The sequence below is a fragment of the Drosophila ficusphila genome, unplaced genomic scaffold, assembly GCF_018152265.1.
Source record: "Drosophila ficusphila isolate 14025-0441.05 unplaced genomic scaffold, ASM1815226v1 contig_414, whole genome shotgun sequence".
Lineage (NCBI taxonomy): Eukaryota > Metazoa > Arthropoda > Insecta > Diptera > Drosophilidae > Drosophila > Drosophila ficusphila.
This window is the reverse complement of record NW_025064328.1, coordinates 7,957,782-7,972,074: the sequence shown is the minus strand read 5'-3', so window position 1 is coordinate 7,972,074 and position 14,293 is coordinate 7,957,782. Positions and strand designations below refer to the sequence as shown.

The following is a 14,293-nucleotide window of genomic DNA, read 5'->3' as shown; positions in this document are numbered from 1 at the left end:
TTTAGTCGCTATCAACCAGGGGACCGAGGTCTCCGCTCTTAACAGCAATGGGGGATCAACGACCTCTTTGATGTGGACAAGAATAAAGTCGAAAACGAAGGCGTTTTGAATTAATTGTAATCTTTAATGAACGATCACTCAAGGTAATATATACTGTGCGTGCATAAGCGTGTAAAAAAGTGTTAAGGACATTAATCAGATGCGTTGAACTTTCAGGATTCGAAGACGCTTAAACCATAGTTTTTTTTGCCGCGTTCCTTGTTACTTAAACATAACAATCAATCTTAAAACTCCGAATTTACAAACTAGATGCAACATCTACACTGTGCGAGGGCACGAGAGCGTGCGTCTACTCCAAAAAAAGTAGATGACGGTAAGCAATTTTACAAGATACTAATGATGTAAACGATATACAAAAATATAGATCTGCACATACCAAACCGATAGCCGATATGCTCACGTTCAATGTACAAAATTCTAGATCAGATCGATCAGCCGAAGCCAATCTTAATGGCTTGAACGAATTTACAACTACAACTACAACGAGTCCCGGCCGCAGCGGGTTAATGAACAGAAATTGGTGGTAGTGGTGGTACTGGTACTGGTGTTAGTGGACTGCCCTTATGATCGTCGTGCTCAGCACGCCAGTTGGCCGTAGCTGCCGTCCGTTTCACTAGTCGGCCAAGTTATCCTGGGCCTGGGAGCTGGCGAAGACGGCGTTGTGGGCTCTGAGTCCGCAACGAACACGGCCGAGTCATCGGCACTGGACGGCGTTAGTGGCCTCTCGCAGTCCGCACCAATCTCGGAAATCGGTATGGATAAAGATGTAGTCGCCTCCTCGCTGAGTGGCACAATCTCTTTGAAACTCTGATTCGGCGGCATCACCACCAGCATGTTGATAGAGATAAGCAGCGGATGTACCAGTTTCGGGTCGAGCACCATAAGCGGTACCTCCTCGTTCTTCTCGAGGCTCAGCGAGCAGATCTCGGACGTCTGGGTGAACACAGGTTGCCTCTGGGCGTTTATCGAAGTCACCGTGGTGCGGACCATGAACTTGCGCTTCGTCTGCAGGCTGAGCACACGCTCGTGCTCATGCCGGTGGTGGCGACGAATGTTCAGTCTGCGCGAGTCCATGATCAGGATGAGATCCATGCCGTAGTTGAAGCCCGTCCAGCGCCACTTCTGGTAGCCGGGCTCAAGCAACATGCGCCCGCAGCGCATACAGTTCTCGAAGAACTGATCGTTGTCCAGTTGCTGAGGACTACTGTAAGTGGAATCAAAGTTAGAACCAGTAAAATACCTTAAGGGACTTCAGAAGACTCACCAATCCTCCTGGCCGTGGTCAATACGCAGAAGGGCATCCCAGTGGTTATGAATGTGCCGATAGAGCCACTCCTTGGGTATGATGTTGTCATTGTAAATGATCTTTAGATCCATATAGTGGTTCGTCAGGTACTGGGTCCGCAGCTTCTGGAAGACCTTCACGTACGGCTGCCCCTCCGGCGTGGCGAGAAACGAGCGCTCCTCCATGCGACTGGTAAAGTACGTCCACTGGACAACATCACCGCTGGGCGTGTGAGTTTCCACGCCAGCATTGACCAGACGTTCCTGCGTCTTTACCGCCTCGGCCCGCTGGACCGGGTCCTCTGGATCGTAGTCGGGATGCAGGCGCAGGAACATCCATGTGCGCAGCAGTGTATAAAGTGAAAACTCCGTCTGCATCACGTACAAATCGGGGCTGGCCGTCAGGGCACTCATTAGTTCGATGGAGATGTGCCTCAGCAGATTCGGCTGCTTGCTGTAGATGCTCAACAGGTTGATCTGAAACCACTGGAAAGTGGACTTCTTTACCCCCACCACGCCGTACTGGCAGGCGGCCTCGTAGTACTGGATGGCTGTCTCTGGACTGATGTTGTCCACCATCACCTCGGCGCACTTGTCGATGATCCCGTCCAAGTGGAACAGCGTGGCAGTGGCCAAGACTGAGATCACATCGGCCGATTCAAGCTCGATCTCATCGGAGTACATGGACCCGAAGACAGCATCCAGGCTGGCCACTGTGATCCGTTCGTCGAGAATCGCAATCTGTATGAAGTTCTGTTGCGCCTCCCGCCACGTCCCATTGAACATGGTAAAGAAGTAGGGACTCTGGCTCAGGTAAACCTTGTGCAGGTGCCACACTTTATCCAGCGCCATAACGGCCACATCCGAGTTTTGTTCCTCCTTGAAAAGCGCCTTGTATATGTACTGTGTGGTGGTAAGAAGCTTCTTTCTGCGAAGATAAAATATTTTAGGTGGTGAATGACTCCAAAGGGGTAAGCACTTACTTCTTGGGCTGAGTTGGGTCCGACTGGGCTTGCTCATCTTTGCCCAACGATGAGTCGGTGCTGCGCTTACGTTTCCGCCTGTTGCCGAACACCTCGGCCACATTCATATGCATGGAGCCCACGATCTGACCCATGGCTCAACAGAGAAGTTCCCACTCTGAAACGACAAGGATCGTAACAACAATATTTGTTTATTTTGAGTTCTGCGTACGAGATTTGTGTCGAAAACAAAGGCTAAGGGGTCGTTATCGATCTGACAGGTTGCGTGTTGATAGCGCCCCCCAATTGGAACCGGTTGACCCACTTTCGTTCCGCCAAACTGTAACGTCAACCGTTGCAGAGATGTGGAAACCTTTCCCGGGTGGGCGAACATTCAAACATTCGTGTGGGTGACATTTCAGGCCCTTAAACCCGCTGGAAAACGCATCCATTCATCAATGACGGTGATGTCATCGCACATTTGAGGCATGATACCCAAGTTGTAATCGAATCCCACTCGACTAAAGTCGGAAAACTTGAAAAGCATTGCTAGATTGCAACTGATAAATATTTGATGTTTTACTTAGTAATTACATGACTTAAATGCCTAAATAAACTCTGTAATTAAGATATCACCAATGGCTTTTCGTCTACTCCAATTTGGATTACGTTCGCTTACTTTAAAATGACAAGACAGATGAGCACTTGATCTGTACAAAAGAGTCATGTGAATTTACGAGAGAATAATGTTTTAGTAAGTCAGAAATACAGAAGTGTTTGCTCTTTAATCAGTGTTATAAATATTTTAGCCTTTAAAAACCTGAAACGCACTGTAGACACAAGCGTTTTCGGCAAACATCGAAGGGGGTCTCTATAATTAGAATGAGATCAAACGAGCTCGATTCCATGCGCACTTTTATGCTTTGTTTATGGGGCCAATTGCTGGAGCTGGACGAGTGTTGTAACCATGTCAAGGCCGCGGCGGAAGCTACTATACACATATTGCTGCGCTGCTGCCCATAAACAAGTAAACGATCGCTTTCGTCACCTCACCAGTGGATCTCATTGATATGGACGATCATGCAGTCAAGCTCGTTGATACCCGACCGATGATTATCTATTCGGAGCTATCTTAAACTAATGATTGTTAGGACCAGTTGGGGAAAGGTGATAAGTTGGGGGGCCGCCAGCAGATGGCGGATTTGTTTTGGTGTGGCGCAGTTCCGAAAACAAAAGTAAACTATTCAAAACCGGTTTTCGCGGCGTGTATTTCTTATAAGACCAAAACAAGACGATTGCAGCGCGCTTCAAATTACGTCACCAGTTGAAGCCGGAGAGCAAAGAGAGAAAGAGAGGAACAAACAAAAGGGGGTGGGACAAAAGACCACCAAATACAGGCTGACTTCCAAGTATAACTCGATTTTCCACAAGTCGTAATTCACCAACTACAGGCAAATAGCGTGGAGAAAACAACTTCCCAAAGAACCATGTTAAACTGATTCACTTTACGACAAAATCCATTATTAGGTTTAAAGTCTAAAATTTTGATGTTGTTTAAGCACTCTATGCACATATGTAATTTAAATGCATATGTATATTAATATGGATACTAAAAACAAGTCACGAACAACAACAAAATTAGGCACGTTCCACTGAATACAAGTAGAAGCAGCTTCGTCCTTAAAACCTTCCTAATAATTCTCTAAATGAAGTAAAAATTGACAAATAAAAAAATTAATGTTGCCCAAGGAGTTAACGGCTAAATAACGTGGGTGATCGTCGAAAGAAGCCAACAAGCATGGGCGGAGACTCGAACTCGCGAACGCTATTTTGTAGGGGAGTTCCAGTCGCCTTAGACGACAGAGCCACCGCAACTAGAAAATTTCGAACCGCAGAAACTGGAAACGAATTATTATGATTCGGGTTAACTAGTTTAGTAAACTTTCAGATAACGCATAGAGGCCTTACATATTTATTGCTGAGAAATCAGCTGATTGTCAGAGCAAAAAGCATGTTTATTCGCACTATTTACGACTGGCTGTTGTTTGGACCTGATAACGCAGTTTTGAAGATATAAAAAAACGAACCACCAACTTTTTCTCCCATTTTGTTTTCCTGATTAATCTGGACTATAAATAGCAAACAAAAGTGAATTTGGTGGGTGACGTAGTTGGGAAAACAGAGAGGGGGCGGACTAGAAAACGAAGGAGTGAGAGGCGAAAAGAGTAAACGAGAGCGCACTAACGACGCAAAATTAAAGGAAAAAAAGGTACACAAAGGGGAACTGATAAACGAAACTTACTGTAAATATGCAGTTACAGTGTGCACGATTTTATATAACTGCAATTGCACTCCACGTCCACCAAATGTGCTTCAAAGAATAAAATAAACACTGACTAAAATTTTGCGCGTGTCCGGATAGGCGTGTGATTTAAATCATTTCAATTCCGTTCGCTGACAAATATATCTCTGTTTTGCTGCAGCTGGCTCTCTAAATCCATTAGGTGTGGACAAACATCGATAGCTCCGCCTGCTGCGTACTTTTTGCAGGGACTGTCGATTATAGGTGTCAAGCGTTAGTCCGTTTCACGGTATGCAGTCTCATTTCCCGCCAATCCGAAATTTAAAAATTGTTGACAAGTCGCCACGTCTATTGGAAGATTCTGAGAAATTTATTCCAACAATAAATTAGACATACATATGTATGTCTCAGAAATCATTTTAGCATTTAGCTGACATCTCGGTGAAGTCAAAAAGTTTGCAGGTTGGCTTGGAATATTAAAATTTATTGTATATGTATGTCGTTGTTAGGGACATAAAATCCAAACGTTTAGTCGTTTTCTTTTGAAAATATCAAAAATGTAGTTTTCTTATAGAACATACAAACAAACATATGTATTATTAAGTGCAAATTATTAACGCTCTTAAACCATATAATGTAATTTGATCCCAAGCAAAAAACAAAGAAATTTACCATCGCACCTGCAAATGCTAACCTTTTCGCAATTTACAGATATATGTACCTTGGTAAGCAGAACAAAATCGGAAAAAAATTGGAAATTTCTGCAACCGTGTAATAAAAAGTGAAACAGCTGCGTTTAACCGGAATATTTTGGTGAAATTGAGTTTATTGGCTATCACAATGACCGGCCTAGTGTAAACTTTAGAAAATATTTGTTTAATTTACCAATTTTTTTATTAAAAGGTTTTTTTTACTAAGGTTGCTTGATTTAAGTTAGTTTTCCGCTTGAAAATTATTAAAATGTAACCTTCAAATTTAAGGTTTGAATATTGTTATAATTTAAATTTTATAATTTTTTAAATGAAAAAAAAGTTATCAACAAACGACCTCGTTCTTTAAACTGTATAAACATGTAGTGCATGGGCAATATTAGTGTTGCAAAACGATTGTCAGACCTGGTAGTGTGGTATTTTCGCATTGGCCAAATACTAGTGTGCTTAAATTTTCTGTGCTGCGCAGCAGTTAAATAAAATTGAATATACCAAAGCTACAGATATAAATCGGTCTTGAAAACCAGTGCAGGTTGCATTAGCACCCAAATTAAAGGTACGCCGACAAAGTGATACAAAAACGAATGCCGAATAAGTGGTGCAAAAGGTCAAAGTGTCAGCCGTGAAAAGTGGCACACAACAACAAATACACACGCAAACAGACATGCACACACGCAGACGTGGGCGGAATAAAAACACCCACAACTGATTGTTTTTTTTTGCATTCGTTATCGTTATCGCTCTCGTTTCGCATCTATTTTCTTCGCAGTCGCTTTTTTGTGGGGCGTGCAATGTTCAGGATCCATTTGAAAATGGGTCCGCAACGCAACCAGCTCCACAGCAACAACAACAACAATGGTGCCGCCGCAAGTGTCAGCACCGGGAACCGTCACCTGAAGGAGTTCACCTGCTGCTTCGGGTTGCATGTCCACACGGCCACCTTAATGATCGGATTGTGGCACTTGGTAAGTGAAAATACCATTTGACCTTTTGAGCGGTGGACCGTGCCTAATTCCACCCATGTGTCCAGAAAAAACCACCCACGCATGCAATTGTTTGAATGTGCGAAAACTTTTGACCCTGTTCATTGCCACACAGGGGAAAAATCAATGACCCAATGACTGCCAAACTTTTGTTCAGCGAGCCAACTCTGCACTTTCCCCGCCTGTGACGTCAATGCGGTTGATTGGTTCGCAGCTGTGTCAGCTGATCTAATTTGCCTTTAATCGGGGGGCTTTCAACTATAACTTATTTCTGCCACTGCGGAAGTTTCCACAGTTATAGAGTACCGCGACCATTGTCCGAAACTAACCTTTCACAAAGCCCCCGACTTCGCATGAGCAATTGCCGCACTGGGAAAAAACGTTCGGTGACTTATCACCACGTAATAAAAACTAAAGCATTTTCTGCACTTTCCAGAATTGATTAGCCGAAACGAATAGTTCAAATTGTAAATGTTGCCTTGCTTGAAAGACTTTATATAACTACATATTATAAATTAACCGTTTTAAAAGTAAATATATTTACATTGGAATGGATGCAGTGAAATTGGTTAAAAGTTTATATTATATTTGTGTATAGTACTCGAAATACAAACCTTTCTTCGTTTTCTGCTTACTGCAAGTTTAAAAAATCTACAGTCGTCTTCCTTTTGGTATTTCATACTCATTATTTACATTTTAAAATATGTGTACCCTCCTTAGATATTGAACAATTTATAATTATTTTGCCCTCTACAAAATGGATGTCTTTTTAAAAGTTTATTAATATCAAACAGATATTAATGAACACTGATTTTACAAGAGATTTTGTCTGAGTGTACAAATCGTGTGTATCGCTGATTCGCCCACTACTTTCATCATTCAATTCCCCTTCTCTGAGTTTTGGTACCTGGTGTTTATTAGCTCTGGTCACGTTTTACAGCAGCAAACTCCGTCACATGCGTTCACTGGATTACAGTTTGGGCAGCACTGGACTTATTTGCCTTAAATACAATCTCAAGGGTTTCTTTGTTTACATTTTGTAGATAGGCATAGCGTTAGAGCCCTGAAAAAACAAAGCAGTGTCAAAAATCAATGACACGGTTGACTCATCCGTAGATTGCTGATAATCTTATGATAAAGCTGCGGCTCACCGCGTATAAAATTTCATACTGATGAATAATTAAGCAAAATATGGCAAGTTGCCGCATCTAAGGTCGAGGCGTCATCAAAGCGAACTTGAGATATTTAGATACTGAATCGGTTATCCAACGGTACCATATGAACAAACAGCAACCAGATACATATCTCCATGAGCGTTTTAGTTATTTTAATAACTACACGTACTCCACAGATGACGAGAAAATATTTACTCTTCAGGGGGTTTACTCTTGCCTTTCGGTACTCATCTTTCTTCTGGAACAACATTCTGATGTGGGCTGCCATAAATCTGAGAATTGTTAATTCCGCTGTCAGCTATCAGCACACAAGTTGCAAATCAAATCATGCGAAGCTACCTTATCTATTTTGAGCAGCTTATCTTGATGAGCGGACCCACACACCTGCTACACGCACTTGAAATACTTTTAGATGTTAAGATATCTCTGAATTCCCCCCACTCGTGATCCTTTGAAATCATTGCATTGGTTTTGACACTTTACAATTTATTCAGCACTCGTGAAATATTTTTTCGGAGGAAGCTGTTCGAAAAGTATAGTTGAATACAAATCAGAATAAAAAACATCAAAGCTGACCAATTCAGCTTTTTTCAAAGGATTTTACTTTGTTTTTTTTTATATAATACTTTTTGACTGCATCCGGCACCTGGAAACTTAAAGTATTATTTTATTAATCAAAATGCCACCAGTCCCAATCTGTCATTTGATTTTAATATTTTTGATTGTGATTTTAAATTGTACTTCAATCAATTAAAAAACCTTGCCTAAAAAGGTAATTTTGATCAGTAACTGGTGTTTCTTAAAACATAATAATGATGCTAACTGAATTACGAGTGACACAAGACTTGAGTGGAATAGGGTTTGGGATGATTTGGCTAGTTCACAAAAAGGCAAAGAAACTATTGTCGAAGCAAAAATCGTATCAGAATAAGAGTACCGTACCGACAGGTCATTAATGAAGGGATCGCATACACAAACAATCGACTCTTTTGTGAATAAGATCGCAAGGCACAGCATTTTCATAAGATTAGTGCCACAATACTGAACCAACACAATTCAAGCAACGACCGGACGTCTGGCTGTAGGCATCACTTGCATTGCAAGATCACGTTGGACGATAACTTCACTGCAGGAATAGTTGTCAAAATTGTAAAAGCTATCTTGGTACTAAGCCTTTATTCCAGTTTTGTTTCTTTCAAATTATTAATAAACTCAGGGTACCAAATCTATTAAATGTGTATCTTTTAGCAACTGTTAACTCTGTATTAGCCAACCGTAACTCATTTCTTATTTGCAGTTTTTAAACATATTGGCATTGAGCGTTCTGGCAGTCATATGGCGCAATCCCGAGATGATGGACGAATTGGAGGGCGGCACCCACGACTACACTGTGGATTTAAGTGCACCGGCACTGCCCACTCCGTTGAGCAAGGTCGAACCGCCCTACGCCTACCGCGACCACTCCTTGAACTATCGTAAGCGTTACCGTAAGCAGCAGAGAGACCAAGTTCCGCAACGCATTTAATTTATGATTCCCCCCGCAGAGAACTTTGACATGGGCGGTTTGGTGTGCACCTGCATGATAGCTATCACCCTGATGATGATCTACGGCACCATTAAGGGAAAACCCTCGCACCTATTGCCCTTCTTCTGCTTGCAGTTGTTCGATTTCGCCATTACCACGTGAGTACAAATTTTAATCCTGGGAGTTACCGATATCTGTACAGATTCGAAGACAAAACATTTTGCCTGCTTAAATAATAAATACCTCAAGGCTTTTGAGGCTCCCTAAACCAGGATTTTAAAGATTAATATACTAATTCAATGGTTTTTGTTTGTATTGCAGTCTTACCGCCGCTGGATATTTGTGCTACCTGCAGGCCATCCACGGCATCATTGCCGAATCGCACCGCTTACCGTGGCGCGAGAAGCTGCTGGAATTGCCGCCAGAGGAGCTGGTTGTGGTGGTCCTTGTCGTCTTCGTTTGCATTGTCTTTCTAAAGGCCTATTGCATTGGCATCGTTTGGCGCTGCTACAAATACTTGACCCTCCGTCAGCAACATGTTCGCACACTGTTCCCCTTCCTGGAGCCCCCGACTGGAGTGCACAGTGTAGGCGGAACTTTTGGAGCCGAGGAGCGGTCCTACTCCACGCTGCTGCCCAACTACGACGAAGCAATTGCCCAATACTTGAAGCAGGCACCACCGCCATCCTACCAAGTGGCCATGTCCAACTACGAGGAGGGAGAGGAAGCAGCGGCCGAAGGAGCAGAGATCAACCCCTCGGTTGCACCTCTGTTCGTGGCCCTCGGAGCAGCGACCACTGCAAATGCGGCCTCCAACACGGACGACAACATGGATAACAACAACGATCAGCCGAACAATAACAATACCATGCATGTCAACGCCAATACGCCGCCAATGCGTCGCAGCGATGCTGCAGTGAGCACCAATGTTGACGAGGAGGACGACGATTTGGAGGTGATCGACGCCGGCGTGGATGTGATCGGCATTCCACCTCCGCCGCCCTACAACGACGTGGCCGACGCCCAAGTGCAGGTGCCGTCGCAGTCGCCGCTGCACCGTCAGCAAAATATCCCGGGTCAAGTGTTCGGCGGACGCGACGAGAGCCAGGCCTAAGTTGTAATTTTGGATTAGTTTGCTTCTCATGGCGAGTGGGTTTTGATCATCGATGACCACCCCTCTCCACCTCCTCTTCTTGCCCAGATGGTCTGGTTTCTGGTCCCTCATCTCGACGCTATCATTCCCAGGCACACATACACGGTCTATATGGTTGCTTCATTGTATTGATCGGTGTTTTTAGAAAAACGAAACCCAAACAAGTTTTCGCTTTTAGCCGTCGCTCAATATTGTTGTTTAGCGTACAATTAAGATGCTCTAGTTGCTGCTCAGTTAGTAAGCAAAACCAAAAACTTTTGCGATGTCGGCAAGGAAAGCTTCAATTCCTTTTCGGCCACATCTGACCCAAACGTAGCTGCAACAATCTGTTAGATCGTTATTTTTATTTGGCCCGAATTAGCCAGAGCAATTCGGTTAGTATAGGCCCAAGTAGTTGTTACCAGAGAGTGTCGCTGGCATTGTAGACACAATTACGATGTTCTTTGTTTTAAGCTATCTCGTAAGACTATGCATATTGAATACCGAGTACTGAATTCACATCACGGGCATACATAATCCATACATTATGATATTACCAATTGTATTTTACTAATGCGTATTAATACCAACAGCAGTAAAGTTTTATGTGTGTACAATATCTAAATGTATACTGTGTACTAAATATGCAGAGATATTCGAATAAAAATTAGTTTATACCTAATATTTATTGCGATTTTATTTTATCAAATGGGTTTTAGATTAAAAATAAACATTAGTTATTTATTTATTTTTTCTTTCCATACTTAGTATAGCTACTTCTACTACTACTATATAGTTAGTAACACTAACTAGAAAATACTGTATTAATTACTATACTTGTGGTGTATAGGCAAAGAAGAAACCTAACGTAAGTGGAAAGTCCTTACTGGGAAATCCCCGATTATTACGCATCATAAGTAAAGATTAAGCGCTTAACGAGAATTCAAGTTGACCTCACGCCTTGATCGCAAATAATTCCATGAAAAGTCCCCCTAGAAAAAGAACCCGATGTTCAATTAGTATATGCGATTGTTTTTTTTAGCGTTTTATTTAAATTGTTTTTTTATTTTGTTTTTTGTTTTAGAAATGCCTTGATGCATGCTTAGGCCTTCCAGTTAGACCAGGTGCGGATCTCGTTCCAGATGTTGGTGCCGGGGCACTCGGTGGAGCCGACCTGGCGATGTCCGTACAAGATGTATCCGGAGACGATCTGTTTGCGGGAGACGGCGTCGGCCAGCAGACCCTTGGCGGCGGTGATCTGGGCAGAGGTCAGGGTGTTGGTGTTGTAGTTGCCCAGGAAGGAGATGCCGATGGACTTGGAGTTCCAGTTGGTGGCGTGGGCACCCACTACGTTCCAGCCGCGACCCTCGTACACGTTGCCATCGCCGCCGATCAGGAAGTTGTAGCCGATGTCAGCCCAGCCAAGGGAGTCCATGTGGTAGGCCTGGATGTTCTTCAGCTGGGTGATGCAGGCAGCCTTGGTGGTGCAGTAGTTGCCGGCGGTGTGGTGGATCACGGCGTAGCTCAGGGAGCTGGCCAGCGTGGTCTTGCTGGTGGCGGAACGGCCGCCCCACTCTGACTTGGAGATGATGGTCACCCCGAGGACGGCCTGGGCGCAGAAGAGCACGGCAAGAAGGACGAGAGCTTTGTTTGCCATGGTTGCGGATCGATTGTGCCTCCCGTCCGATCGAACCTTATATACTGCCCCCAACAATGCCTTATCGCCTGCGAGCCGATGTCGAGTTCGGGCTGCAATCCGGGTCGTGTGCTTCCATCTGATACGGGGACTATCTGGTGGTCACATCCTGATACGGCGATGACGACGGCCCAATCACGCCTCTAATCAGTCCAAGTGGCAATAATTAATTTGTCTAAGAGGTGGCCATATATTGTATTCATTCGCCGCTTAGGACCTATCAAAACATTACGAATATCTCTTAAAAGCGGAATTTCCAGGTTTAAGTTTACTCCACTATCGTTTTACGTTGTTTCCGACATCGAATACCAGAACTAAATAGTCCTGATCCTACGAAAGAATTTTACAATCAACAACTTATCAAAATCCTGTCGACTGATATTTTGATTCATTTTCAGCGTGACTAGGGTAAAGCCTTTTTCTGGAATGGAATAAATATGTGCATCCATTTTGATCAGATGTCCTTCAAGAGGTCGTAAATGACATCGTCCGGAGTGGGGGGTATATGCACAGTCATCGCGTAAAAATGTGTGTTTCTTTTCCAATTTTGAGAGTTTTACCATTAATTGCCGTATTGCACATTGAGACAAAATAAATATTGGCGCTTCAAAAATGTTATGCTTACATTAAAACACATGCCTGGAAAAAATTCGATTTTATCATCTTATAATTCTCAGACCCAACGGGGGGGGATTGATCCCCCTGATCCCCCCCTATCTACGCCACTGGGTCAGTCTGTCTGTAAGTATGGACGTCGTGAACTATAAGAGCTATAATTCTAGTGGTTTATACGCAGCGAGAGAAAATGAAAAGTAGTACGATGTGCAATAAAAGTTAAGCTTTTATAAAGCTTTAGTTTGGAGAACTGTGACACTTATCCGCTATAAAGCATTGTTTTGAATTCGAATCTTTTCCAAAAAACCATAAAGCTTCATATAAAAAGGAATTCAGACAAGCTTAAAGCAGTGACATCCTATAATGCAGAAAAGTTCCAAAAGCTTTACAGATTTGGTTGTATCGCGGTGTCTAACGTCCAGAAATGTGACATTATGTCTTTAGAAAGGCTTGTTAACTTCCACGAGTCCGCCGATTTAGTAGACCAAATGATTGTTCCTCAGTTGAGTTGTACTTAATTTAACTGCAAGGAAACTAATAAGAATAAAATGTATTAATTAAACATAAACATAATAGAGTGAGCTCTCGTTAAAGATTTTGGCCAGCCACAGGAATCCGTAACAGCCTGACATTTTCTGGTCCAACCATTTATGGATTTTATATAGCCATCTAGAAATAAAAAGTTTTATCATACAATCACTATACAGTACATATATAATACAGTGTATGAATGGGTATAATTTAAGGCTCTTCAGAAAGCAATGAAACTCACGTTTAGCAAACAGTAGAAATATACACAATCAGTTCTTTTCTACTACTATTCAGCCATTTCTCGGCCATTATTATCTCGATTGATTATTTATAATTTATAAGTATTTTTAAAACTTTAGGAATAATAAGGGGCTGATATGAATCTGAAAATGTGATTATAATATTACCAATCAAAGGAGCAAAAAAACGGTTACTTGAAATTCTGATTAGATTACTGTTCATCGGCATTAAGTCCCATACATATATGTATGTCTACGCCTTTATTTCAAATACGTTCCACAAGATAACTTGTCTTAACTGTTTTTTGCCCCTTTTGTGCTTAATGACGTAGATCCAGCAAAACCATTGATAAACTGAACAAAAAACTCAGCGGCTTTAATCTTGGTAGAACTTTGAAGTCATTATGGCAAATTAAGGACAAATGTAGTGTTGAATAGCAAACATAATTGTGGTTTTATATTTCCTTGATGACATTAATATCGGATACACAATCTAAACAACAATAATATTGTTATAAGAAGTGTTTCTAAAAATGATGATGTCCAAAATGTTGACTACTCAATACAACTACTCATTGAATGCTCTATATTCCCTTACAATAAAAATAATAATATCTTAATTTTTTTACAAAATCTGTTTAAAATATATGCGAATTAGGAGTTTGTATGGCTAAATACTTGTGAAATACTTGTAAGTGAAAAATTGATTAGTCATGGGACTACTGATATAAAAGGGGTTTTTTGTTTTCTGAAGTCCATCTTATCAGACACAAGTAGTTGTAGCTGACTTGTAAAAACATCCGTTTCTCGTAATCATAATAGACGAATAGACTGTAAATCTTGATAACTTACTGGTAAATATAAATCCTGAAATACTGTAATAATCTGAAAGTAGGAGATGCCTGGATGCCAAAGTGGTGCCACTTTGTCAACCCACTGAGTCCAACCACCCGAGTGCTTTTCCTTTGGCAGGAAGAAGGTGAATCTCGAAACAGAAAGCTTAAGCAACTTATTAAGCACAAAAGCAACTGAAACTCATTCAGAACTACTTTGTTAACGAGGATGTCGTTAATGAGACT

The 14,293-nt window shown here is 42.2% G+C and overlaps 3 protein-coding genes across 4 annotated transcripts; 1 reads left to right on the top strand and 2 right to left on the bottom strand.

The window, feature by feature from the left end:
• Window positions 1-103: 103 nt before the first annotated feature.
• LOC108090405 (protein germ cell-less) lies at window positions 104-4,822 on the bottom strand. Its single transcript, XM_017189057.2, has 4 exons — window positions 4,609-4,822; window positions 2,328-2,484; window positions 1,325-2,272; window positions 104-1,264 (listed from the first exon to the last, which is right to left on the bottom strand). The coding sequence occupies exons 2-4, from the start codon at window positions 2,459-2,461 to the stop codon at window positions 637-639; spliced, it is 1,710 nt and encodes a 569-aa protein (XP_017044546.1). The 5' UTR covers window positions 2,462-2,484; window positions 4,609-4,822; the 3' UTR covers window positions 104-636.
• Window positions 4,823-5,741: 919 nt separating this feature from the next.
• LOC108090406 (tetraspanning orphan receptor) lies at window positions 5,742-10,815 on the top strand. 2 transcript variants are annotated; one of them, XM_017189059.2, is made up of 5 exons: window positions 5,742-5,874; window positions 6,088-6,283; window positions 8,774-8,951; window positions 9,021-9,159; window positions 9,323-10,815. In XM_017189059.2, the coding sequence occupies exons 2-5, from the start codon at window positions 6,110-6,112 to the stop codon at window positions 10,113-10,115; spliced, it is 1,284 nt and encodes a 427-aa protein (XP_017044548.1). In that variant the 5' UTR covers window positions 5,742-5,874; window positions 6,088-6,109; the 3' UTR covers window positions 10,116-10,815. The 2 variants fall into 2 exon arrangements, with proteins under 2 accessions (XP_017044548.1, XP_017044547.1); XM_017189058.2 differs by having other exon boundaries at window positions 8,774-8,963.
• Window positions 10,816-11,144: 329 nt separating this feature from the next.
• LOC108090277 (peptidoglycan-recognition protein SC2) lies at window positions 11,145-11,808 on the bottom strand. The gene has a single exon (XM_017188888.1). It carries the CDS (start codon window positions 11,788-11,790, stop codon window positions 11,236-11,238), a length of 555 nt encoding a protein of 184 aa, XP_017044377.1. The 5' UTR covers window positions 11,791-11,808; the 3' UTR covers window positions 11,145-11,235.
• Window positions 11,809-14,293: the final 2,485 nt, after the last annotated feature.

What these genes read in the sequence shown, in the direction of transcription:
- LOC108090405 (XM_017189057.2), bottom strand. Translation starts at nt 2,461, where the DNA reads ATGGGTCAGATCGTGGGCTCCATGCATATGAATGTGGCCGAGGTGTTC. An exon ending in GACCCAACTCAGCCCAAGAA is followed by an intron (nt 2,273 to 2,327) that starts GTAAGTGCTTAC and finishes TTATCTTCGCAG; the next exon opens with AAAGAAGCTTCTTACCACCA. An exon ending in GACCACGGCCAGGAGGATTG is followed by an intron (nt 1,265 to 1,324) that starts GTGAGTCTTCTG and finishes TTCCACTTACAG; the next exon opens with TAGTCCTCAGCAACTGGACA.
- LOC108090406 (XM_017189058.2), top strand. Translation starts at nt 6,110, where the DNA reads ATGTTCAGGATCCATTTGAAAATGGGTCCGCAACGCAACCAGCTCCAC. An exon ending in TGATCGGATTGTGGCACTTG is followed by an intron (nt 6,284 to 8,773) that starts GTAAGTGAAAAT and finishes TCTTATTTGCAG; the next exon opens with TTTTTAAACATATTGGCATT. An exon ending in GAACTATCGTAAGCGTTACC is followed by an intron (nt 8,964 to 9,020) that starts GTAAGCAGCAGA and finishes TTCCCCCCGCAG; the next exon opens with AGAACTTTGACATGGGCGGT.
- LOC108090277 (XM_017188888.1), bottom strand. Translation starts at nt 11,790, where the DNA reads ATGGCAAACAAAGCTCTCGTCCTTCTTGCCGTGCTCTTCTGCGCCCAG.